The sequence below is a fragment of the Carassius carassius genome, chromosome 24, assembly GCF_963082965.1.
Source record: "Carassius carassius chromosome 24, fCarCar2.1, whole genome shotgun sequence".
Taxonomy (NCBI): Eukaryota; Metazoa; Chordata; class Actinopteri; order Cypriniformes; family Cyprinidae; genus Carassius; species Carassius carassius.
Genome location: NC_081778.1, coordinates 14,172,270 through 14,199,926, shown reverse-complemented (window position 1 = coordinate 14,199,926; position 27,657 = coordinate 14,172,270). Strand labels below are relative to the sequence as shown.

General features: G+C 40.6%; 1 protein-coding gene across 2 annotated transcripts in view; it reads left to right on the top strand.

Moving 5' to 3' along the window:
* The window catches only part of LOC132102864 (DEP domain-containing mTOR-interacting protein-like), a 38,757-nt gene that overhangs the window by 594 nt on the left and 10,506 nt on the right, over positions 1-27,657 (top strand). The window contains exons 2-6 of one of the 2 annotated variants that reach the window (XM_059507558.1): positions 140-239; positions 4,452-4,630; positions 5,809-5,932; positions 20,924-21,102; positions 26,506-26,688. In XM_059507558.1, coding sequence (XP_059363541.1) covers positions 154-239; positions 4,452-4,630; positions 5,809-5,932; positions 20,924-21,102; positions 26,506-26,688 — 751 coding nt within the window. In that variant the 5' untranslated portion in view covers positions 140-153. Of the gene's footprint in view, positions 1-123; positions 240-4,451; positions 4,631-5,808; positions 5,933-20,923; positions 21,103-26,505; positions 26,689-27,657 lie in introns of those variants that run through there. The other variant, XM_059507557.1, reaches the window with a different exon arrangement.

The window sequence follows — 27,657 nt, the reverse complement described above, 5'->3', positions numbered from 1 at the left end:
GCCATATGAGAGGCGTGTTCGGTAACGTTACACCCAATACAAACTCAAGCACGCTGTGCGTGTCAGGTCATTTCGCAAACAGCGCTTTTCTCTTCCAAATGCTTATTTGTCACATTTGCGTGTATGATTTTATATTCAGCTTCGCTGTCAGAGATGGACGACATCGGGAACACCATGCAGAAGAAAGCTGCTGAGCTGGAGCGCATGGCCGAAGTCCTCGTTACAGGAGAGCAGTTACGGTAGGTGCGGCTTGACACCCCAATTTCACCGAAGCGACGCGTCAAAACCAGAATGAAACCATTTAAATGAATGAAGCTGCAAGCGCGCGACGTCGCTGGTTTGTCCCGTCCCGTCGTTACCAGTCGATCTCTTTAAATGTGGCGTTGCTGATTTGGATTTAAAATATAGTCAGTTTAGCACATAAAGACAGGCGGTCGGTACACTCATTTGTCATTACATTATATAAAACACACACATGGAATGTCCTCTATGAATCTGCTGGAGAGAGTCTTCTATTACACTAAAAAATAAATTAGTTTGCAGTTGATCACAACCGTGAATTTTCATGCGTAATGTGACTGATTGGTGAACATCGGTCGGGCCTCTGCACTTTTCCAGACAGCTGCTCTGTTTGCGGTGAACTGTGAAGTGAAAGTGAATGAAGCAGAAAGGTGTTTAGTCCATACATCTGATTAATGATAGCTGAATCCCAGTACATGACACAGAAGTTTTTTTCAGCATTACAATATCTAGCAACTTATTATTTACACCTCATCTACAAGCAGTTTTATTTCACAGGATTTCACATTCAGTGTCCTGAATGTGCTTTAGTTTCAGGTGCGTATAATAATAATAATAATAATGATGATGTTATGGGACCTCTAACAGACCCCCTGAAGGTAAAGACATCATTTGGTGGGCGAGAGAAAGATTTTATTTCCTAGTTGTGTGGGAATATCAGATTCAAAGGACTGGTTCTTTTATTGTAGGTCACAGTGAACCAGTTTTATCTGCTAATTGCTGTTATCACTTTGCTCTGTACACTGACTCAGGTTTGTATAATCAGTATTACAATCAGCAGGCCCACATTTTACTCAGCTCAAATGTACCTGATTCAGGTGTTGGGCCGTCAGGTTAACTCTATCTTATCTAGATCTGTTGTTGGTAGTCAAAACAGAATTTAGTTCAGTTTGCTGACAGGCAAACACTGTATCACTGTTTGTTTCCGTTTTAGTATATTAGTGCTACCAAAATACTACTGGAATATAAAAATTGCTAATTGTGAGTTTATTTGCAAATTAAAATAAATGTAAGGGTATTGTTTAAAAATACTCGTCAGCTTTCAATTTCTCAACAGTCCTGTGTTGTTATGTCATTTTCATTATTAATTCAGACGGGGTGTAAAGGCCCTTTTACATTAAAAATTATATACATGAAGACTATAGCAATAACTGCATCAGTGTCCCTGCCAATACACATTATTGTTCTGTTTATTATAAGTACATGATGCAGTTTTGTTGTCTGATGCCTTATATGCTTGAGGTCTTTGAAGCGGGATAGATTTGGAAACAGTTACGGTGTGTGTAACCTTTGCCAGCAAACTTTGAGAACTTTTTATGGTTTACTGTAGTTTCTGTTCTTGTGGTTATGAACGAATTAAAATGTGTTTTTACAGCTCTTAAAGGGACAGTTCACCACTAGGGCTGTGCAAAAAATCGAATGCGATTTTCATGCACATCTCATCAGTAAAGACACTCCTGTAATTAGAAGTATATCTCCAGCACGTGCGTTCAGATCAGGGTTGCCAGGTTTTCACAATAAATCCTGCCCAGTTGTTTCTTAAAACTAGTCCAAAACTAGCCCAATCGCGCTTCCAGGAGGTTCCCCGATAAAAATTGCTTCCCGGGGTTAAAATATACGTTTTTTTAGCAGGGTTGCCTTGGTAAAATTCGCATTTTAGGGGCTAAATATCACGTTATTTGTATTGGGGTCGCTTTGACCCGCGGACTCAAAAAAGGCCACTGCTGCGCATGCTCATGAAAGCTTATCTTTTTCACGTGTTTTTAAGCCTAACCGCTTGTCGAATTAAACATTAAAGCATCCAAAAACAAGACGCGGAAAAGCTGAACAGAGTAGCGGGTTACTCGCGCGCTGTGTTCGGTGCGCACGAGAGAGAGATCGAGAGCCGCGTTTCACAGACAGTGACACTGAACCGAGCTCTCTTCTGCGAAGTTCTCCTCGAAGTCCCTCCTGCACCTGAACGAACAAATACAAATCTCAGTTTGAACAAACAAAAAGATGTGAAAGAGCCCAATTCAGTACCGCTGTGTTCTGGTGTTCAGGGCTCACGCAGAGAAAGGCGTCTCAAAACACTTGAACATCGAATTTGCTTATTTTTGCTCTTGTGCCGACAAATACATACAAAATATGTCAAAATATCCACCTTGGAAATTATGCTCGAAAAACTGTCAGTTATTACTTAAGTGAAAGTAAACAGTTGAGGAAAAAAATGGGATGTGTGTTATATTGGATGCGTTCATCGTCTCTTAAAGTGACCGCGCCTAATTTAGCTACTGGCTGCTGTAATGTTAATCTAAGAAAATGAAAATGAAAATCACTCACTGCTTTTGACTGAATTACTTTGTAGTTTTAACAGTCAAACCAAAAATTATTCAGACACCAGAAATAATTTTTGCTATATATAGCAAAACTGTAATAATGTGAGAAATGTTGAAGGTGTCTGAATAAATATAGGTTTGATTGTATATTTCATTTTTACATTGAAGACAGGCGTAAGGTTGTTTGCACCTTGTGCAATGTGGAATTAGTTTACAGCTTTTTCAAGCACTTTGTGATGCATTTTGGAAACAGGAGATGAGGCCCTTTTCTAATGCACCACCTAGCTTTATAAACCCCTTCTCAAAGACTTACTGTCTGTCAATTTTATTTGGGTAACACACACATTCTGAATGCCTTCGGCAGAATTCGAATGAGCCATTGTAATCTAGATTAATCTAGATTAATTTCAAGATCACAGTGAGATTAATCTAGATTAAAAAATTTAATCTATGCCCACCACTAAAAAAACACATTATTTTCCACATACTGTACATTATTGTTTCTCCTCAATGCTCTGCATTTTTGAAACCTGTTGTTTTTTACATAGCTCATCAGTCTGAAAGAACGAGGTGTGCTGTGATTGGCCAGTTATCCACTGCTTTGTGATTGGCCAAATGCCTGAAGTGGGTGACGGAAATGTTTCGCCCCTTACTATACTGTAATGCGTGTCCCAGTCAGAACACCGGCGGGACAAGGCAATCACAATAAATCCCATTACAAACGAGCCATTTGTTGCATTCAGTGGGGACATAATTACGGATTATAATGACTAGTGGTCGACCGATATGTGTTTTTTGACAGCTGATGCCGATATGAAGCCAATATACAGTACAGACCAAAAGTTTGGACACACCTTCTCATTCAAAGAGTTTTCTTTATTGTCATGACTATGAAAATTGTAGAGTCACACTGAAGGCATCAAGGGCTATTTGACCAAGAAGGAGAGTGATGGGGTGCTGCACCAGATGACCTGGCCTCCACAGTCACCGGACCTGAACCCAATCGAGATGGTTTAGGGGTGAGCTGGACCACAGACGAAAGGCAAAAGGGCCAACAAGTGCTAAGCATCTCACGGGGAACTCCTTCAAGACTGTTGGAAGACCATTTCAGGTGACTACCTCTTGAAGCTCATCAAGAGAATGCCAAGAGTGTGCAAAGCAGTAATCAAAGCAAAAGGTGGCTACTTTGAAGAACCTAGAATATGACATATTTTCAGTTGTTTCACACTTTTTTGTGTTAATTCATAGTTTTGATGCCTTCAGTGTGAATCTACAATTTTCATAGTCATGAAAATAAAGAAAACTCTTTGAATGAGAAGGTGTGTCCAAACTTTTGGTCTGTACTGTATATTTATAGATGACATATATATAAATATAATATATATATACATATATATATATATATATATATATATATATATATACACTTTAGATGACAGTATTTTTCACAAATGAATAAATATTTAATAAAAATATAGTTAAAAAGTAAGTAAACACTGTAATCAACAGGGCACTCAGAATTCTGGGAAGTTTGTGTACATTAGGAATCATATTTTTCAAATAAAGCCAGGGTAACCCTCATGTATATTACATGACAATTACATGTATATGACAGTGGGCAAATGCATAAAGCGCAGCATAATTTGAAATCACGAGTCTAAAGTTGAAAGCATTCAATTCACATGCACTGGCCATCAAATAATTAGACAAATCCAGTCCAATTATGATATTGACCCAAGACATAATAGACAAAAGCCAAATGTTGGAACCTGAATTTTGACAAAACTCAAGGCTAGTTTAAAGGAAAGATGGCTGTTATTTCCTCTTTTCCAGGCTACGGCTCCATGAGGCTAAGTTGATCAAAGACAGGAGGCATCATCTCCGCACCTACCCAAACTGCTTCGTGGCCAAGGAGATCATTGATTGGCTAATTGAGCACAAAGAAGCATCTGACAGAGATACTGCCATCAAGATCATGCAGAAACTTCTTGACCAGAGCATCCTTCACCATGGTGGGTTTGTCCACCACATGCTGTACTTGAATTTCTATATTTGTATTCCACTATATTAAAGGGATTGTTCACCCAAAATTGAACATTTTGTCATTATTTACTCATGTCATTCCAAACCTGTATGAAGATTGTCCTGACCACTGTTTTCTATGTAAGCCCCTTTCTGCTACCGAATTAAAAAATAAAACAAGGTAATTGCAACTTTTGATCTCAAAATTCTTTCTCAGAATTGCGAGTATTTTGCAATTCTGACTTTATAAAACCCAATTGCGAGTTATTAATTCAGAATTGCGAGATATAACCACGCAATTGCGAGTTATAAAGTCAAAATTGCGAGTTATAAATTCAGAATTGTAAGATATAAAGTCACAATTCTAAGTTTTTTCTCACAAATGCAAGTTTATATCTCGCAATCATGACTTTATTTTTTTTTTCTCACATTTTTTTCCCTCTCGCTTTATAACTAGCAATTGCGAGTTTATATCACGCAATTTTGAATTTATAACTCACAATTTTGACTTTATAACTCGCAATTACCTGGTTTTATTTTTTATTTAGTGGCAGAAACGGGCTTCCATAGTTTTCCTTATAATGAATGTGAATGGGGACTGAGGCTGTCGAGCTCCAATAAAACAAAAACAAAATCTACATAAAGATATCATAATAGTGGTCCATTAGAATTGTGCACTGTATTACAACTGTTCTGAAGCCATTCAATAGCTACAGTATGTTGATGAACAGATTTAAGTAATTCTATCTACATCAGTTGGTTTCAATGTACCACTTTTTTGTCCATTTTTGAGCTTCGGTGAAGTAGGAAGGTCAATGAATAACAGCCTAAAGGCAGTAGACAGTGTCACAGTATTCATAGTGAGAATTTATGATATTTTTAGGGTGAAACTTTCTTTTCTTTTTATTTTAGAGCCTATAGAGGCCAAGTCCCCATTCCCTTTCATTATATGGAAAAGAGCATTAAAGATAAATGGCAACAGAATTTAAAAAAAATTCCCTTTAATATATTGTGTGCAAAAGGATGACAAAACATGATCTCTGTTACATTGTCTGTGAAATTTAAACCATTGCTTGTAGCATTGTCTTACTTTGTATTTTTTACTTTTTAACTGCACTTACCTTGATAGCACTTAACAAACCTGTTTTGAATCTGTTTGTCCTCACAGTTTGTGATGAGCACAAGGAGTTCAAAGATATGAAGCTGTTCTACCGTTTCAGGAAGGACGACGGAACTTTTCCATTGGACAGCGGAGCCAAAGTTTTTATGAGAGGCCAACGGATATATGAGAAGTAAGTACTTTCATGCATTATTACAATTCAGAGGGAATATTGAATTATTAATAGTTTACCAGTTTATTTGATTTCCATTTTTTAAACATTAGCATTATCATGTTTTCCTCTTCTTCTTATTCATTATTGAGGTAGAGGTTGTTAAAGACCATGCAAGGTAGTTTTCTTTCTACTCTTCCTCTCTAGGATGTGATTGTGATTACAGTCCAACCTTTGGATTATTTGTTGTTCATGTGTGACACAGGTCTGTACATATTGATTTGAACATTTGGAGTCTGTCCGGTAAATGAACAGTGTCCATAGAAACAGATTTCAAGTAGATCAAGCATGCTGTGTTCCAGCTGGTTACATTTAGAAGTAGCTGCTTTACCTGCAAGTTGTTGCCTTGATGATGTAGCTCAGCACAAAACCACACTCTATATATTTACTCTAAAGAGAGAAAATTATGCCTTTTGGTTTACTGTTAGTGAACTTTTTTATCTTCATATTCATTTTATTTCATTAGTTTTTTGGTCTTGTTTTTGTCTTGAACTTGTCCTGTCTTGACCTCTGTATTTTATTATTATAATTTTTTTAATACATTTTTAATCATTTTTAGCATGTTTGGTAAAACAGTTTTCACTCAGAAATTCCAATTAAATTTCACAAATAGTTACAAAAAGGTAACATTTAATTAAACATGATGTTTTGACATAGAAGAACTTAAATTGTATTTTCATGTAACACATACTCCAATAATCTTTGTTTTATTTACAACCTCAAATGTTTTTTTTTCACAGTGTGCTGTTATCCACTGTTGAACATGACAGTAAAACAATAATTTTTTAAAATTATGATTATTAAGAAAGTAGCACATGAAAAAAAGTAGAAAGTGATCTAGTAATTTTTTTGATTAAATTAATTTAGTCATTAACATATTTAAAGGGGTCCTGTTAACACAATACAGTTATTTACAGGAGTGAAAACGTCTCAAGGTTACGTATGTAACCCTGGTTCCTTGAAGGAACGAGACGCTGCGTCGAAACGCTTTTGGGGAACGTCCCTGACGAGACCGACTCTGAATATCGTGTGCAATCAGTCCATCGGAAAGGCGTGACGTCACGGGCGGGGTGACGTAGCGACCAGGAAGCTATAAAAGCACGTGCCGTGCAGCTGGCTTCAGCTTCGAGTAGGGAAGCAAGCGCCGGCAGGGGTGCCGGGAGTATGGCTCTGCGACGCAGCGTCTCGTTCCTTCAAGGAACCAGGGTTACATACGTAACCTTGAGACGTTCCTTTTCAGGAACTTGAGCTGCGTCGAAACGCTTTTGGGGAACGATGTGCCCACGCTGCCAGACTTCCAAATCCCTGCCTAGTGTGTAGTCAAAAGAGCACAGCTAAGACGAGAGAACAGAAGAGCCCGGCGTGGCTCGCATGTCAAGATCGTAAAATCGGACAAATGTGGAGGGCGTGGACCACCCCGCAGCGTTGCAGATGTCCAAGAGGGACACACCTGCTGAGAAGGCCTTGGAGGCCGCCATACTCCGAGTAGAGTGAGCCTTGGCCCCCAAAGGAGGGGGAAGACCAGAGGACTCATAGGAGAAGTTGATAGCCTCGACTATCCAACTACTAAGGGTCTGCTTGGTGGCAGGAGAACCCTTGTTAGAAGGACCGTAGCAAACAAGCAATTGGTCTGATTTCCTCCACAGGGCAGCTCTGTGGACGTATGCGTCCAGTGCTCGCACTGGACACATACAGTTTAGCTTCTCTTGGTCTGGCTCCCGAAAGGGAGGAGGACAGAAGGCCTGCAGTACGATAGGCTGTGGTGTAACAGAGGGAACCTTCGGAACGTAACCCGCTCGAGGGTATAAGAATGCTTTGGCCATACCAGGGGCAAAGTCTAAGTAGGTAGGGGCCACCGAAAGGGCCTGAAGATCTCCAACTCTCTTTAGTGAGGTGATTGCCAGTAATAGGGCAGTTTTAAGTGTCAGATGTCTATCTGAGATATCTTGTATTGGCTCGAATGGAGCTTTACAAAGAGCCTCTAGAACCACAACCAAATCCCAGGGGGGAACACGGGATCGTACTGGAGGTCTCAGCCTCAGCGCACCGCGGAGGAAACGTGTAACTAGGGGGTGTCTACCCACTGACTGACCATTGAAAGGGACGTGGAAAGCAGCTATGGCCGCCACGTAAACCTTTAAGGTGGAGTGGGATAACCCCGCAGAGAGCCTGGCTTGTAAAAACTCCAGAACTGTACCAACTGGGCAGTCTGCTGGGTCAAGCTGGCGGTCTCTGCACCATGAAGTGAAGAGCTTCCACTTCAGGGCGTACAGTTTCCTCGTAGAGGGAGCTCTGGATTGGAGTAGGGTCTCAACAACCTCGGTTGAGAGACCAGCTGCTAACAGCTGTGCCCCCTCAGGGGCCACACCCACAGCTTCCACAACTCCGGGCGAGGGTGAATTATCGTGCCCTGCGCCTGAGAGAGTAGGTCTGTCCTGATCGGTATCTCCCACGGAGAGCCGTCGAGGAGCGAGACTAGATCTGAGAACCATACTCGGCCCGGCCAGAACGGGGCTACTAGTAGTAGACGGGCCCCGTCCCGGCGTACTCTCGCCAGAACTCCCGGGAGCAGAGCGATAGGGGGAAAAGCGTACAGACGAAGCCTCGGCCAGGTCTGTACCATAGCGTCCAGTCCCAGAGGAGCTGGATGAACTAGAGAGAACCAGAGGGGACATTGCGATGTCTCCTGAGTCGCAAAGAGGTCCACCTGGGCTGTACCAAATACTCTCCATATCTGCTTCACCACCTCGGGGTGAAGCATCCATTCCCCGGGCCTCGGCCCCTGTCTCGACAGTATGTCTGCTCCCACATTCAATCTCCCAGGAATATACGCTGCTCTGATCGAGAGGAGCTTGCCCTGGGACCACAGAAGGATCTGGTGTGCCAGTTTGTACAAGGGGCGCGAACGCAGACCCCCCTGGTGATTGATATAAGAGACCACTGATGTGTTGTCGGTGCGCACCAACACATGGTGACCTCTCAGGTCTGGGAGGAAATATTTCAATGCTCGATAGACCGCTAGTATCTCTAGGCAATTGATGTGCCATGTTAGATGGCGACCACTCCACAGACCGCGGGCAGGGTGGCCGCTCATGACCGCACCCCAACCGGTGAGGGACGCATCTGTCGCTAGCGTTACACGGCGACAAGGAACTCCCAGCACCGGGCCCTGATTCAAGAACCAAGGTTTCCTCCACATGTCTAAGGCACGAAGGCACCGCCGCGTGACCTTGATAACTCGACGTGGATTTCCCCTCGGGGAAAAGCCCTTGGACTTGAGCCACCACTGTAGGGGTCTCATGTACAGCAGGCCAAAAGGTACCACGTTGGACGCAGCTGTCATCAGCCCTAACAATCTCTGGAATTGTTTGACAGTGAGTGACTGGCCTTCCTTGACTCTCTCGACTGATGTGAGGATCGACTCGATCCGAGCAGGAGACAAACGTGCCTGAATCGTGGTCGAATTCCACACTACGCCTAGATAGGTGGTTCTCTGAACTGGAGAAAGTACACTCTTCTTGGCGTTTAGTCTCAAACCCAGCTCCCCCATGTGTGCGAGAACGACATCTCGATGTCGAGTTGCCATCTGCTCTGATTGAGCTAGGATCAACCAATCGTCGATATAATTTAAAATGCGGATGCCCTGCATACGGAGGGATACCAGAGCCGCATCCATACATTTCGTGAACGTGCGGGGTGAGAGTGCGAGGCCAAAGGGAAGTACTCGATATTGATAAGCTTTGCCCCCGAAAGCGAACCTCAGAAACTTCCTGTGTTGTGGAAGGATGGATATGTGGAAGTATGCGTCTCTGAGATCTATTGTGACAAACCAGTCCTCGGCTCTGATTTGAGCTACAACCTGGTTGACAGTGAGCATCTTGAACTTCAGTGACATAACCGAGCGGTTCAGGAGACGCAAGTCGAGGATCGGACGCAACCCCCCATCCTTCTTTGGAACTATGAAATACCGGCTGTAAAATCCGGATTCCCTGTCTAGAGGAGGGACCACCTCGATGGCCTCCTTCCTTAATAGGGTATTCACTTCTCGTTCCATAGCCAGAGCCTGCTGGGGGCCGACCACAGTCGGTGTAACCCCGTTGAACTTCGGTGGCGGAAGACCGAACTGAATGCAATAGCCTCTTTCTATTGTACGCAGGACCCATTGAGATACATTTGGCAGTAGCTTCCACGCTGCTAAATAATCTACTAAGGGAATCAGTCTCTCGAGACTGACCTCTGGTGTAAGAGGCCCCCGAAGGGGCGGCGAGCATCCCAGCTCCGCTACGCTCACGGGCGGAAGTAACTGGGAGTGGCGCTCGCTGGAGGCCGCTGCGCCCTGAAACTCTGGCAGGGTTGGCAGACCGACCTCCTGAGGGTACTGAGGTGAGACGGGCACCGTGTAATGAGGTGAACCGCGCTCTACCCCAGCAGGGGCTACCCTCTGGATCCTGGCGTCAGGATCTTTTCGTCGAGGACTTCCGGGCTTCGATGACAGATCTTAAATCGGCTTTCGCCCTAGAAGCCCCCGACTCAGAGCGTCGTTGCCCTCGGCCCCGACGTGGGGGAGCACGAGTGGCGACGCTCTGCTTCTGCGCTTCCCGGTGTGAGGAGCCGGTATGTGGCGTGGTCATCTCCCGCCCAGATGCACCACGAGAGCGACGAGGGAGGAAACTCTGGAACGCCGCCGCCTGCTTGTGCGCCTCCTGGAACCTGTCGACGACAGTATTAACTGTGTCGCCGAACAGGCCCGAGGCTTGAAGCGGGGCGTCCAGGAGGCAGACCCTGTCTCGTTCCTTAATTTCTGACAGGGTCAGCCACAAATGCCTCTCCGCGGCCACTAAAGCTGCCATAGACCGCCCAATTGCGCGAGCGGTCTCCTTAGTGGCGCGGAGGGAGAGATCAGCGGTCTTTCTGAGTTCTTCAACCTCTTCAGACTTAATCCCCTCCCCCTCATCGACATCTCTCAGCAGGTCAGCCTGATAAGCTTGCAGGACTGCCATAGTATGAAGGCACGCCCCAGCCTGACCTGCTGCCACATAACCTTTGCCCACTAGCGATGATGTAACTCGAAGCGGCTTAGTGGGCAATGTCGGAGCCTTTAGAGACGAGGCCGAACCGGGTGACAGATAGCCCGCAAGCGTCTGTTCAACCCGTGGCATCGCTCTATAACCACGCTCTCCCAGCCCCATCACGTTGCCATAATATAGTGAATCAGGGCCAAAGAGGCGGGTCGAATACGGGTGTTTCCACGATCTCGATAACTCATCATGGAGATCGGGAAAATATGGAAGGCTCCGACGTGGAGGTGGTTGCTTCGGCCGCAGAAAGCGTTCGTCTAATCTGCTTCTCTGCGGCTCAGTCTGTTTTTCAGCAGGCCAGTCGATTTTTAATTTATCTACTGCCCGCGTGACCACCTCCAAAAGCTCCTCATACTGGGGCGACAGGGGTGGCGAATCCCCAGCAACAGTCTCCACATCGACCTCCTCGGAGGACGAGAGGTGAAGAGCTGATCCCTCACCCTGGGGGGAAGAAACCGACGAGCGTGCTTCCGAACCCAGGGCTTGGGCGCCGGATCTGGCAGATGAAGAAGGAGATAAGGACTGGCCCGTCTCCATTCTTTCTGACAGATCCACCTGCGAACCCCACGAGTGCAGCAGCCGCTCTGCCTCGGCAGAAGCGGGGCCAGCACCGCGAGGAACGCTGGTGAAGGCTCCCTCCTCGAAGAGAGCCCTCCGGGATCGAAGCGTCCGCATTGGCAAACGTTCGCAATGCGGGCAGTCGGCCCCCTCGAGAGCCGACTCAGCGTGCTTCGATCCCAGGCAAGCCACGCACAGCCTGTGTGTATCCCCACTCGTAATGTAGCGAGTGCAGGGAGGAACACACAGTCTGTAACGCGGCTTGGAATCGCCCTTCAAATGTTTGGTCTTTAGCTTTTGCTTAGGCATATTGAGCTGTTTTAGCGATCTTTTTAAGCTAAGGGACAGACAACAATAAATAGGACCAACAGGACAGACTTTTGCACATGCACACACAGAGCGCTTGCTGACAGATTCGAAGCTGAAGCCAGCTGCACGGCACGTGCTTTTATAGCTTCCTGGTCGCTACGTCACCCCGCCCGTGACGTCACGCCTTTCCGATGGACTGATTGCACACGATATTCAGAGTCGGTCTCGTCAGGGTCGTTCCCCAAAAGCGTTTCGACGCAGCTCGAGTTCCTGATAAGGAACTGCATTCTATGACCGAACTAACACCCGTCTATTTTTAGGAATCACAATTGCATTCTCAGAACCTAGCTGCAGTACAGTGCAAGAGAGCTACTCTTTTGTGGTTTCTCTCTGGGTAAGCTACAGCGATGGAGAAATAGGCAGTGCATCATCTGAAGGGTTTTAGATCCAGTCACTGATTTCCTGTGGAGCAGATCCATCAGTTTTGTGTTCTGTGCATGACTCAAATTTAGTGTCGTGCGCGAGATGCAGAAAAGGATGCAATTGCATATAGACGGGCTTGACTCTCATTGCACATTCATACAGATAGTATTCGAGATGCTACTTTACAGTAAACTGCTGTTTGAACGGTATATTTCGAAACTGTAAGGAAATGGGGTTGTCAGTCCCTAAAACTGACGGTGTGAACGCGGCTGTAGTTAATGTAGTTATTACTTTCATTTCTGGTGCTAAGGCATTTTTAAACTGTGTCGGAGATGTTAGCGTGTCTCTAATAATATCGGTCACAAACATGATCACTGCATGATCTAAAGCAGTGGTTCCCAACCTTTTTCCTTGGGGCCCCCCCATGTACATATTTAACAATCTGTGACCCCCCCCTCCATATATATATATATATATATATATATATATATATTTTAGTGCTGGGAAAAAATTAATCGCATCCAAAATAAAAGTTTAAATTAATACATGCATATGCGTGTATTTATATACAAAATAATTATACACAGTTCACACACATATATTATGCAAACACAAACTTTTATTTTGGATGCAATTAATTTTTTTCCCAGCACTAATATATATATATAGGGGTGTAACGGTTCACAAAATTCACGGTTCGGTTCGATACGATACACTTGTGTCACGGTACGGTTCGGTACGTTTTTGATACAGCAAAAAGAAAGAAATGCCAGAGAAATGTCCTTGATTTCTTTTTTTTTATATTAAAACTAACATAATAAAATGTGATATTTTTTACTTTGAGTAATTCTGGAGCTATAATTGATTCTTCTTATGAGCATATAAAACAAAACAGCTTCTTGGAAAAAATGAAATTGTAGTAGTTATAAACCAAGGTTTATTTTATTTCAAATTAACATTTGATGGCAGCAATTGTATTCATAATGTCAAAATAAAACCTACGTAATGTTACTTGAAGGAATTATAGCCTACTATTCCTGCCAAACTTTCATGGTTAGGTTAGTGTTACTACAGTAAATCGATGGTGAATGTTGCAGATCTGGACACTGGATAGTTCATTCACGGCACAATGTTTCTTCCTGGTTTCCACGCGCTGTTTGATCCGTTAATAACGGAGAAATGTGAATGTTTTTCTCTAGATCTCGCAGCGATGTTATTACTTCTGTGGCAAATTCAAATGCTTTCTTTACTGGATCTCTTATTAGCGCTGTGTAGTAACAGCGTCGCATGATCACGATCGGCTCGCGCTGCACTGGTCCAAACTGATAAACGGTCCGTCAACCACACAATAACGGGCAGTTTCGTTCCGCTTGCATTATGTTTGCCATTTAATGTTGGGCACTGTTGTGGTCGCGTCGGCGTCTCTTACATTATGAGCATTTCATTCATTATGAAATAACGAAATTGTAATTGAAATTGGCATTGTTAGCATATGATTTTTTAAAAACTTTGAAAAAATATTTTTAAATAAAATTATTAGTAGAACATTTTATGGATCTTTATTCACCTCAAAGCATATCCGCTCCCGCGCAAAATAATCACACATTATAACTGATGCTTCGTTTTCTATTGGTATTTGTCCTCGTTTACAGCTGGAGCCATCAGTGGCTGCAACAACTCCAGGAAATCCCACAATCATCATAAAAGTGGCTTGTTTTTGCAATATGGTTTGGCGGTCATTTGGAAAGTTAATTAACTGCCATATAGTAGTGGCCAAAAGTGAGGTCCAGCCTAGAAAATTGGACATCTTCACCCTAAATAAAAAAAATAAAAATAAATAAATGTGCAAGATTTTGTAAGCATATTGCATAGTTGCTTAGAGTCAGTTGTTTTATTTGTGATAATAATGCAATGAAACATGACAAACATAAATTTTGGCATGCTGTCATAGAAAGAAATTATGAACACAACAAAAGAACAAATGAACTATTAATAACTTATGCTGTAGTCAGTGTGCCAGTGTTGCCAATTTAATGATTTCTGTCACTAAATTTAGTGACTTCCTCATCCCTTTAGAGACTTTTTTTCAAAAGCCTAGCGACAAAATCAATTTCTTGGATAAACCTTGTGCACATTATGAGACTAATGATGTCATAATGGTGAGTTCACTGATCTATATAAATGTATATGAGAATATATACAATATATGAGATCAGCAACGTTAAGTGACCAGTTTTAACAACTTTCAGTTGAAAGCAGTTGGCAACACTGGTCAGTGTTTTTTCTTATTTTTTTCTTTCTTTGTATTTTAATGGTTTAAGTGAAATGTGGGGTCACTTAAAAAAAAGAAAAGAAAAGAAACAAGAAAATCCACACATCCCTTTTGGCCATTGTTGTGTTAATGCCAAAATATGTAAGGCCCTGCTTACTGTGTTATCACCGGTACATTGCTGCATCTTTCCAATTTCCCAGCCAAAAAAAAAATGTAATTACAACATTTCGGCAGTTAGAGCACTGACTTGTTGAGTGGAAGAGGTTATTACATTTCTCACTTTGTCAGTTACAAAAATAAATAAATAAATCATGACTTTTTGATCTTGACAATCAAGTTTGTATCATCATAAAACTCCAATATGTCATATCTTCGCTGGAAAGTGTTTGTCTCCTCCTCTTTGCTGCCATCTTGTTACTCCTAAATAGGTCAGGAGACCTCTTCAGCTATAAAACTTCATAGAATTTCTCTTAAGGATAGTCTTAAGCTTGGACTTGAGAGCAAAAAAATTCTTAGTTACAAGTAGGAGTTATCTAAGAGTAGGATAGTTTTATGAAGAGGCTAAAAGCAACTTTCAGTAAGACTGATTCTTAAGAGTTGACTTAAGTGTTGTAAATTAATGACTACAATGATTTCAACACAAAATTGCCGCCCTCAGTCTTTGAATCAGCCAATAGGGAGTCTGCAAGCATCCAGTACACAGAGACAACAGCAACACACAGAGAAAAAAAAAACATATATGTAACCCTGGAACACAAAACCAGTCATACGGGTACATTTATTTTAATATTAGTGAATTTTCTGAATAAATAAGCTTTCCATTGATGCATGGTTTGTTAGGATAGGACAATATTTGGCCGAGATACAAGGAGTATACATCTAAGGCAGGGTTTTTCCTACATTGAAAAGTTTTTGGCGGCCGCCAAAATGATTTTTTGTCCCTCCAAAGCCATATTTGATCTGTAATTGGGTTTTGTGAGTGAAGCAGGCTACTGACGGAGTGACGTAGAGAACGAGCACAGCGCCCCACCCCCACGCGGGCACTCTTCATCTTCAGTTCTGTCTTTGCTTTCTCCCTCGCATCAAAATCAACTGATCCTAATGGTCGGAAGACCGAATACATGTTTCACGTGGTGCATTCGGAAAATATTTTTGCTGAATTACCGCTGGGTGTGAATTGCAGTCAAAACAAAATTTGCCTTATCTTTTCTTACAACTTGTGAAAAGCATTCCACACATGCAGCTGACATAACTTTAAATAAACGCAATATATGTATATATTTACAGTACAGACCAAAAGTTTGGAAACATTACTATTTTTAATGTTTTTGAAAGAAGATCTTGGTTTACATTTGGACTTTGGATGTGATCTTAGGCTCGAAAAGGTTGGTGACCACTGGGTTAAAGCAATTGCTCTGCCCGTCAGTGTCTGAATCAGTGTATAACAAATCCTTACTTCTTAGAAGAACATACACATCTGAAATGAGAAAGTAAGTGTGCTTACCCCATTTAGCAAGAGTGTTTAGTAGAATTTAGCATTAATAAATAGGCCTATGACAATGTGTAGTAAATAACCTATAAAATCATTTAAAGTTAGACTGGAGTGAGATGAAACTAGATCAAAGCACAAAGCAAGCTGTTGCTAGCTAGCTGCTAATTTTCTTAAATTTTATATGGTAAAAAATTACACTATTACACCTTTTAATGCTACGTTTTTAATGCTACTTTTTAATTGATATGATTATATTAAATTAATTATCAGGTCTATCAAAAAAGGATTTTATCTTTCTAAACTATGAAAGCCAGTCGTGGAAAAATCACAGCTTTTTTTGCAAAGAGGGCAAGAAAGGATGACAGTGATCATTTTTTCATTAATAAATAGGATTAGAATTTCTTTGTATTTATTTTAAATGTAACATTTATTGACAATATTGGGATCATGTGGGTACTAGGGTACTCTTTGCTGTGTGTGGAAGACCATGTTGGTCAGCCACCACCAAAGACAAATTTTGACCCAGGAAAAACCCTTAAAGGGTGAAAAAAAAATCAAAATACTGAGAAAGTTGCCTTTAAAGTTGTCCAAATGAAGTTCTTAGCAATGGATATTACTGATCAAAAATTAAGTTTTAATATATTTATGGTAGGGAATTTACAAAATATCTTCATGGAACATGATCTTTACTTAATATCCTAATTATTTTTGTCATAATAGAAGAATCGACAATTTTGACCCATACAATGTTATTTTGTCTATTGCTAAAAAATGAAGAGTTTGGTTCCAAAATGCGATAAACGGCATTTAAAAAAAAATCTGTATTGTTTATGGTTGGTATTCTGGTCAGAAGCTCCTGTGGCAGATTAAACTTCCTCAGCTGGCAAAGGAAGTACAACCTTTGTTGGGCCTTTTTAACAATGGAGTCAATGTGATTGTCCCACTTCAGGTCCTGAGAGATGGTGGTTCCTAGGAATCTGAATGAATTGTGTAGTGAGATAGTCAGAACAGTTGTGGGGGTTTTTGAATCTACAATAAAACTCATTCATGTCTTCAGCAATTTGTTGATTCTCCTCAGTGCTGGGGGATGGTGTCTTGTAGTTTGTGATGGCTTTCAGGCCTTTCCACACTGAAGCGGAGTCGCTGGAAGTGAACAGCTTTATAGCATAGTTCCTTTTAGCTGCTCTAATCTCCTTATTCAGTGTGTTCCTGGCCTGATTGTACAAGACTCTGTCCCCATTTCTGTAGGAATCCTCTTTGGACTGACTAATGTCTGAGGTTTTCTGTAAACCATGGCTTATCATTGTTGAATGTTAAATAAGTCCTGGTAGGAATGCATATATCCTCACAGAAACTAATAAAGGATGTTACAGTCTCTGTGAGTTCATCCAGATTGGTGGTAGCAGCTTCAAAAACAGTCCAGTCAGTGGAGTTGAAACAGGCTTGTAAAACCCACTCTGTTTCATTGGTCCATCTCTTTATAGTCTTTACTACATGTTTAGCAGATATAAGTTTTTGCCTGTAGGTTGTTATAAGATGAACCAGGCAGTGATCAGAGAGCCCTAAAGCTGCCCATGGGACAGAGTGATATGGATCTTTTATTGTGGTGTAACAGTGATCCAGTATATTACTGTCTCTGGTGGGACATGTAACATGCTGTCTTTTTTCGGCAGGTCACAACAGACATTTGCTTTATTAAAGAGTTAGTTCACACAAAAACTGAATTTAGACTAAAATTGGTGTCTTGCCTAAAGCCTCTTCCTGGACAGTACCTGTTTTAATTGAGCTGCTGTTCATGTTCTGTTCTTTTGTAAGGGGTAAGAAGCCAGCGTTCTAAAGGGTATCTTGAGTCACCCATCAGATGACATCTGGGGTGAAAATTAGTTTGTTCAAATAACCCAGTGAGCCCACTCTCAAGAAGAACCTGAGAATAATGTATTGACCTTGGCCATTTTGGCACAAGATCCAGGATCTTGTAAGCGTCATCAAATACAACTTGAACATTGATGCTGTGGAATCCCTTTCTGTTGATGTACGCATCCTCATATACAGTTGGAGAAATTATGCAAATGTGAGCGCCATCGATGGCACCAACAACTCCGGGGGAAGCCTGCAATTATCATAAAAGCTTCTTGCTTTTGCCGTAAAGTTTGAAGGTCAATTGGGAAGTAAATGTAGTGCCTTGGGATGCTTGGGATGATTAGTGCTGCGATATTGCTATTTAAGACCCTGGTGACAGTGGACTATGATGGGTCCAAAGTCATCGCTGGGGCACTGCTGCATTTTTCCAGTTGCCAAAAAACGCAGAGTCGTTCAGTTCTGCAGTTAAAGTATTGTTTCAAGAGTTTGAGGAGTTATTGAATTTCTGACTAGTTGAGTAACAAAAAAAGAATACCTTGACACTCAAGTCTGTACTGTTTTGTCAACTCCCTGTCATCATATAATTCCAACACGCTCTATCATTCTTGGAAAGTGCGTGGGCTTCTCCTCTGCACTGGCATATTGTTACTCCTTACTAGGTTAGGAGACCTCGCCAGTACTCTTTAAATAATTTAGGAGCAAAGACCTAGTCTTAACACTTAGGAAGCTTTATGAATCACACTTAATCTTTAGTCTAAGTATCGGAGTATAATTATGTCATTCTTAGAATTTTGACACCTAAGACTAAACTTTTACTCTGAGCAGCTTTATACATACGGCCCCAGGTCTTCAGTTCAGATTCATGTCTTAAATTAACTTTACATTGGATCAAACATAAGGCAAGTACTTTTTGGTTGTATGCAGTGAAATGCTGAAGTAGTGAACTGTTGAAGCAAGGTTAATCTGAGCCATGAATGCTTTACCCATCTTGCAATAGCAGCTTGTGCTTGCTCCGCATTTATGAGCAGAATGAAGTTGAGGTTGCAGCATGTTGTCTCTCTGTCCTGCTGCACTGTATACGTTCCTCTGTGGGCCGTCCTGCTCTTGCATAACAGGAAGATGAAGTCCAGCGGGAGACATCTGTCACACAAACCACCTACGTGCGTTTATGTAATCGCCATGGACACATTTGTGCTTGTGTTCACTATTTGCAGACTTTGCTCTTAGAGAAGCTTGTTTAGTTTGCCTCTCATAAGTGCTGAAGAGCTCGGTTTGCTGATGGAGCATAAATATAAAATGTTTTTGGTAGTATATGGAATACTCTGTCTTATTATGGGTCAAGACCTTCATACGAAAATGGCCAGGAATGTTTTGCAATCCATTTCTAAGCAACCGTGATCGACCTTTGTCAACTAACCTGATATTTTTGAGGCCTTCCAAGATTGTTTGCTAGTGTTCTCAGTATCTCTATTCTGTGGGCTTGGGTTACTAAAGCCAAATGTAAAAAATAGTAGCTTCAAGAACTTCCTGCTTCGAAGGGGAAGTCGTGGCCTAATGGTTAGAGAGTCGGACTCCCAATCGAAAGGTTGTGAGTTCGAGTCCCGAGCCGGCAGGAATTGTGGGTGGGGGGAGTGCATGTACAGTTCTCTCTCCACCCTCAATACCACGACTTAGGTGCCCTTGAGCAAGGCATTGAACCCCCAACTGCTCCCCGGGTGCCGCAGCATAAATGGCTGCCCACTGCTCCGGGTGTGTGCTCACAGTGTGTGTGTGTGTGTTCACTGCTCTGTGTGTGTGCATTTCGGATGGGTTAAATGCAGAGCACAAATTCTGAGTATGGGTCACCATACTTGGCTGAATGTCACGTCACTTTCACACTTCGATGTTTATTCAGATTGTTCCCTTTTGTCCTAATGGAGGTCTTAAGTTGTAATAGATGTTGATCTGGATCTCTTTACTTCTAGACGTCCACCTAGAATTCCACTACTGTAGAAATGCATGCAGGAAACAAAACAAAACCGAACAAAGAATGTCTGTATTTAGTGTTTTATAGAAGGGTTAATAGTGCTTGAAGGGAACTCCTGAATATCACATCCACTGTTAAACTATAAGGATTTTTTCACTTCCACTTTAATCATCAGTTCAGATTTTAACTAGCATTGCATCACAAGCGTACTATGCAACCAGATCTGTGTGTTTTTGTTGGTGCAGCATTCAGGATATGGTTAAAATGGTGACCTGCTAACACAAAAGCTAGACTTAAAAGAACGATGATCAAAAAAATGTTAAGGGGCTTGAAACTATGTCAATGTCACATTTCTTTTTTTTTGCAAAAGTCAGTCATTAATATATGGTTGCTCAACTGCAAGCAGTTTGAGATCGCAGTTTGCACAAGAATAAACTCAATATGTATATGGCGAACATTTAATACAGCGGCTCATATTGCTGGCACAGTACAGTATGTTGACTGATAGTTAGTCATTTGTGCCCTTGTTTGTCTCATTGGGATGTTTGCTAAGCTGTTTCAGATGTATCATACTCTTTTTCTTGAAGATATTGACCTGAATGGCCTGCAAATCTAATATCTACTGTGCATATGCTTTTATTATAAATAATCAGTTCTTAAATTGTGGAAGAGTCATCACATTTTCTCTGAAGACTTGTATCTATCATGGCAATCTTTATTTAGCTATGGTAGTGTGGTGACAGCTAAACAGTGTGCCTTTGGCAGTGGCACGCATGAAAGCATTTGGTTTTGACCCGTCAGCACCTGCCTTTGAATGGCAGAGAATGTTGCATTTCTTGAAATTTCTTCCTGTTGCTCTTCTTTTGTTGTTGTATTTAACAGCACTGGTGAACTATGACCTTGTTTAAATGTGGAAATCTCTTCACGAATCTTGCTGTTTTGTGGTAAATGTAATCTCTTAATGTTATAAGCAATGAGTTTGACCGCTCCACAGGTTGATGAACACTGAAAACACACTGCTGCAGACACGTGAAGAGGAGGGTGTGACGTATGAGCGGACGCTGGTGGCCGTAGAGTTTATAGACTGGCTTCTACAGGAAGGGGAAATGCCCTCCAGAGAGGAGGCCGAGCATTTGGGACGCAGACTGCTGGAGCATGGCATCATTCAGCATGGTGAGATCTTTGGCAGAATGGAGTCCTGCAGCATACACACATACCTTAATCAAAGTCATGTGGTCTGACCCCTGCAGACCCTCGTGACTGATAGGGCTTGTAAAAAAATCTGTTAAATGATAAATTTTTTTTTACTTTCAAATGTAGTTTTTTTTGGCACGCTACAAAAAAATAACCATAATAGTTTGTATTTAAAAAAAAAAGAACAAAAGAATAAATGAATAAAAGATTAAAATTAAAACCCCATCAATTCACATATAATTGATTAAATAAAAATGCATTTTACCTTTTTTTTTCTTTAAATAAAGATTAAGATATGAACGTGTATTAAAAGTGTGATTAAAATATGTTAGTACTTTTTAATTGACATTTTTTTGTATTGCATTAAATGTAAACCTTTCTTGGAAAAAAAGTTTGGAGAACTAAAAAAACATTAAATCAAACTTTAATTTGGTCATTTAAATTAAACATAACTTTGTTTAATAATAAGTTAATAACTTAATGTTAAGTTATGGACCTACCGAACCAAATCATTGTTTGGCACCGTTCTAGATGGCTTTGTTACTGAATTATAGTTCATGGTCTGCTGCATGAACTAAAAGGCATAATCCACCCAAAAATGTAAATTCTGTTATGACAGATTATTAAGAATGTTGGTAACCAAACTAGGGATGCACCGGTTGACCGGCCATAAATCGGAACCGGCCGGTTTTTGCTTAAAATACGCGATTGGAAATCTGCCGGTTTTTGGGCTTTTTTCGGTCGATTTTTCCGGAAGTGCGCCCGTGTGCACCGACTGCATTGTAATCATTCGCTATCTTGTCATTTGTGTGGAAGTATTTCGAAATCCGTGCGCAGGACACGGGCATAGACAGTAAAAGAAATGGACACAGCGACCCCATTGGATTCAACGGAGACAAGTGAAGTCAATTAGAGGCACACACTTCCTGGGGGTCGAGCGTACTGCGCAGACTCAAACTGAGCTTGATGACGTATATGTCACGTGAGCAACCTGTAAGTCTTCTAATCGCTGTGCCAAGAGAAATCTAAAAACACCCACCGAATCTTGCAGACATTGTTGAATAATTTTGTCCCGTTGCTTTTATGGACACTCTTTGGGCTTCTCCCTTGACTTCATGCCTCAACATCCCCCTGATTGCCTGAATAGAAAGTAAAAGATCGCCTGCGAGCTTCTCCTCCTGTCCATACAGTAATTTATCTACTGTGCGACAGAGAGTCGCAGGTTATGATGCAATCGTAAGCCTATTTTTTACAAAAACTGCTTCTACAACGTAAGATACAATGTAATGGGGCCTTTTATACATTTTCGTGTTTCTTTAGAAATAATTAATGGACAAATGGAGTATTTAAACGCATCAGATGTAAAGTTATTCGCTGTCAAAGTGATGCCAAAATGAATGGGAGTCAATGGAATGCTAACAGCAGGTGGGGGTCCGCTAGCCAACGCCCGGGGCTGCTTCAAAAAAATATGAAACCCTGCCCCCTGGACACGGGCAGCCGATCAGCACTGGAAGTGCAGAGCTACACGTCTGAGGCACAGATAACAGGAAGTGGACTGCACAAAATAAGAGTCCCTTTCCAGCGCTCACTGAGGCTGCGCGAGCGTACTGTACCTGTCCGTGCCCTGAACACGCGGAGACAGTGAAGGGATTCTCACGTGTTGGATGAGAAACGAAACGGACTAAACCGTGACAAAGCTGAATTTTTTTTTGTAAAGTAGAACTTGCATACATGTTTGAAAAGCCAGAAGTTAACGTCAGTTATGTATTGTATGTTTATTTTTATAAAATAATTAAAAGTGTTTCATTCATCCAATTAAAAAAATTTAGGTTATGATTCACATCTATATTTTGTAACTTGAGACAATAGTTATTTATTTTTCATTGGCTCAATTAAAAAATATAGATGTGAATAATTACCTTATTTTAATTTTTTTAATTGGATGAATGAAACACTTTGCATCTTTGTTTTATTCGCACCAACATTATTTGATTTTAACATTTTGGAATAATATTTATATAGCATACTTTTATTTAGTCTCACTGGTAAAGACCTTGTTTTAAATTTAAATCCAATTTAAAAAACTAAAATACTGAATGCTGATTAAGAAACCTCTTATTGAATGTGTGTTGATTGTGTTGTTTGGACTGTAGAACTATGCAGTTATTGCCTTTAATTTCACATGGTCACAGTTAATCTTTTAATTTAAGGCCAGTTCTATGTAGTTTCAACCCAATTCAAAAACAAAAGCTAAATGCTGATGTCTGTACCATCTATGTTTGTATTGAATGTAGGCTACTTGCTGTGCAGTTACTGCCGTCAATTTCAGATGGTTATGGTTATTGTTTTCAATAGCCAAAAGCCAGTTTTTCCTATTAATTACCAAATAAACATCTTGTTTATGCACACTTTCCTTCTTTCTTGTTTGTTGCTTAAAGATTTTTTAAAAATCGGAAATCGGTATCGGAATCAGCCAGTTTGCTTGTAAAAAAAATCGGTATTGGAATCGGCCATGAAAAATCATGATCGTGCATCCCTAAACCAAACTGTTTATCCTCCCCATGACTTTCCATACTATGAAAGTCATTGGGGACCAATAACTGTTTGGATATCCACATTCTCAAAACATCTTCTTTTGTGTTCCTCAGAAGAAATAAACTGATACAGGTCTAGAACGACTTGAGGGTGAGTAAATAATAAAATAAGTTTTAACTTTGGTGAACTATCCCTTCAGTACTATTTATTTGACCATTGAATTGTAGTCTCTTGAATTGTAAATGTGCAGTATTACATCATTCGTGTTATTAAATATGACAAGGGGGGATTGGTGGAGTCATAACTCGGCAAGAGGAACGACTCTTTGATGATCAGCAACAGATGGACATATCTCTGACCAGGCAACAGCCAAACATAGCGTGACACACTAGAACACATTTGTATACAGCTGTATACAGACCTGCACACACACACACACACACACACACACACACACACACACACAAATAGTTACCATAGAACAGAGCTATACCCTTCAGTTCAGTCACACACACCCAACAGTCACATGCACAGCAGCACAATCAGAGCCCTCTTGGGTCTGATACAGTGTCTTCGTTTGACAGCACCTGATTTCTGCTGACTTTGAGAAATCTGCTAAAGGCTTCACAGGCTTCTCCCTCAGACCTCTGCCACTGTGCAGAACCCCCCCCCCCCCACAAATGGTACATTAAATTAAATTGAGACAAACTTTTCTACACAATTAAGTTAAGCCTTAAACAAAAGATGCAATGGATTTTTTTTCACACAAAAACATTTTTGTTCACACAAAACAAGGGGAGTCCGCCTTTAGTTACTATGCTGCACGCAGTTGGAATCAGCTTCCAGAAGAGATCAGATGTGCTAAAACACTAAACACATTTAAATCTAGACTCAAAACCCATCTGTTTAGCTGTGCATTTATTGAATGAGCACTGTGCAATGTCCGAATTGATTGCACTATATTTTCACTGTTTTCTTATTTTATTTTATTTTTTTATGTAAAATCATTTTCTAACTGTTTTTAAATGTTTTAATCGTTTTAAAAGTTTAAAAATTGCTTGTTTTATTTTTGTTATTATTTTTCTTCATGATTATTTTACTTTCTTTTATGTAAAGCACTTTGAATTACCATTGTGTAGGAAATGTGCTATATAAATAAACTTGCCTTGCCTTGCCTTTTTTCCAAATAATTAAATGTTTTAGTTTATATATAATGCATGTAAAGTAAATGCATAATAACATTAACCCTTTAAATTTTTTTTTTCAGTGTTTGGCAACTGATGCATTTTTTTCAGGTGTGCAACAAGAAATAAACACACAATTTTTAAATTTATATTTAATATATAACAAATTATTATTTAATTTTCTTTTGTTCACTAATTTATAGCCTTAGTTTAAGAGAGACAAGCACAGATCAAAACCTGCCAAATTAAGAATCAATCCTTTTTCCTAAACTCCTCAACAACTTGCTTATTTCTCAGTATAAAATTATGCACACTTGCTAAGATTCCACAGTCTCTTTTTATATTATGTTCAAAGGCATGCAGATATTAAACAAAACAAAAAACAATCCAGAAATGAACAAAAGTTTGTGCCGTGACTTGAATTTAGCTGACACGGCAAACAGATCATGACAGGGCATCCTGGGAAATCTGCTGTTTTAAACTACAAAATCAGTGAAAAAAAACTGGAGAAGGATTCTTTTTTTTTGCCCACAGCAGTAGGGCAAAGCATACGGTAGAGATGAAAGCCTTTTAGCCTTTCTTGCTATTTTGCCCCTTCTGGCCCCTCAGGCCCCCTGGCATGAAGTTGCATAACTTCAGTGTTTCCAACTCATAGTCTTTACTAGGGCTGGCCGCCCAGGTACATCAATGGCTGCCCAAGATTATTTGGTGAAACTTTTTTGCTTTTACTATTTTTATTCAAACTGTGTCAAAATAGCAAACTGTGGACACTTCACGTGAGTAAGCTGGAAAATGGACTGGACTTTTTGCATAAAGGCAAAACACTTGTTCTGCAAGACTAGCCATGTAGTGATAGTCAGACAGTGAGGTAGTGTTTAGCTCATTCAGCTCAGCTCTCTCCCACACACGTTTATCTGCATTCCTCTGCACCACAAATCATATGCATCCACTGTGCTTCACTGCCCATAACATATCCGTTTGATTTTGCTTTTTTTAAATCTTTTTTTCAAGTTTTTTTTTTGTTGTTGTTGTTGTTGAAATCTCAATATTTTATTGTGTATTGCTAGCATAGTTACTCAATATTTCATATCGGTGAAAGGTGGGAATGTCGTATAGATTTTTTTTCCCACTGTATGTCTTTGAAATATTGACTTGGCAGAGTGCTTAACATTGTAAAAAAACAGAAACAAAGTAAAACTAAATGCTGTGTTTGAAACATGATGACTCAATGGATATTATGCAAGAAGGGAGTTTAGGATGGCTCTGTTAGACTCCTTCATAGGATTATGGGATGAGATTCTAAGAAGGGACGCGCACCTCTTTCACAAACACACTCAGTCTCAGATACTTAGACTTGGTTAGACTGGTTTTCCTGCTTCTACCACAAAAAAAAAAAAAAAAAAAAAAAAAGAAATAAATAAGAAGGGACTTCAGCTTTTTTTTGCCACTTTTTTTTTTTTTTAGCTATTTTGCCACTTTTGCCCATTTTATGAAATTAATAATAAATAAATACTTTACTTCCATTAAAAACAGCCTTAAAATTAAAATCAGAAATATTAATATTGTGTTTTTTGTATTTTTGCCTTTCACTTCTAGATTTTAGACCATTGTGGGTTGACAGATCACGTCTTTAATGCATTTCTTTTCTATTTTTTCTTTCTAGTTTCTAACAAGCACCATTTCGTGGATGGCGGACTGCTTTACCAGTTCAGGATGAATTTCCGGCGGCGTCGGCGACTGATAGAGCTTTTGATCGAGCGTTGTCGCAGCATACCGGATAACCACGACAGCCCTTTCTGTCTGCGCAAACAGGGCTCTGAGGGGGGAAACACCAGCTTCCTTTCAGGTTAGTTCACGATCATAAAAGTAATCTACACAACGCGTGCACAACGGTGTTCACTAAACCCAGTAATTTGTGATATTGATTTTTAGATTTAGTGGACACAGCTGTGGTCATTTACATGGGCAGGTAGACAACGTCATCCAATTTTTATTATTTCAAATAATCAAATGTTTTGCAAATTATAATCAATCATGCACAAATAAATCGCAATGAAACAAAAGTCCCTAAATTAATATTTTTAAAGACATTGTATTCTTCTGACAGACAGGTATCGCAATAAATGGACGGAACGAAAAGCTTTTACTAGTCATCAATCCACCATTTTGATTGACGGTTTTATGTTAAGTTGTTCTCACATCCTGTGTATGCTTATTTGTGCTTACTAGAGCCTTCAGAACATCCAGTTTTGTACTGAAATGACTAAATCCATCAAAATACTGAAGGTGGTAGTTTCCCATCTCCACAGATTTTTCCAGATCTTGTTGAAAGATTCACGCGACGGATCTGATATATCATCTGTTTTATGTGACAATTATCTGAAAGGTGAACATGTAAAGACAAGCAAGCATAACATGTCATGTTTCATCTATTTGTATTCCATTTTAGTTAATTTGTCAATATATTAGTCAGTATTGGGCAGTATGATACATGTAACCTCAGTTTTTCAAACTGCTTCTGTTTAGATTTTGTTTAGATTTACAAAATTTTTTATTATATTTGACAAAGCTAGAATATGGCCCTTAATCATGTTGAATAATGGATTTCAGTCAATGAAAACTCAGTTTCAGATCAAGGGTTTTAGAGTATTGGCCTGTAGATTCAGCATCACGCTGTTATGAGTCAGTAGAGGAAGTTAGTTCAGCGTGGCTTGGGACCGCATGGTTCCTCACTGCCTCACTGGTTCCTCTCGTCAGAGTGGAATACAACATGAACTCTTAATTTTTCATGTGCTTGTGGTGTGTGCACGCTGTG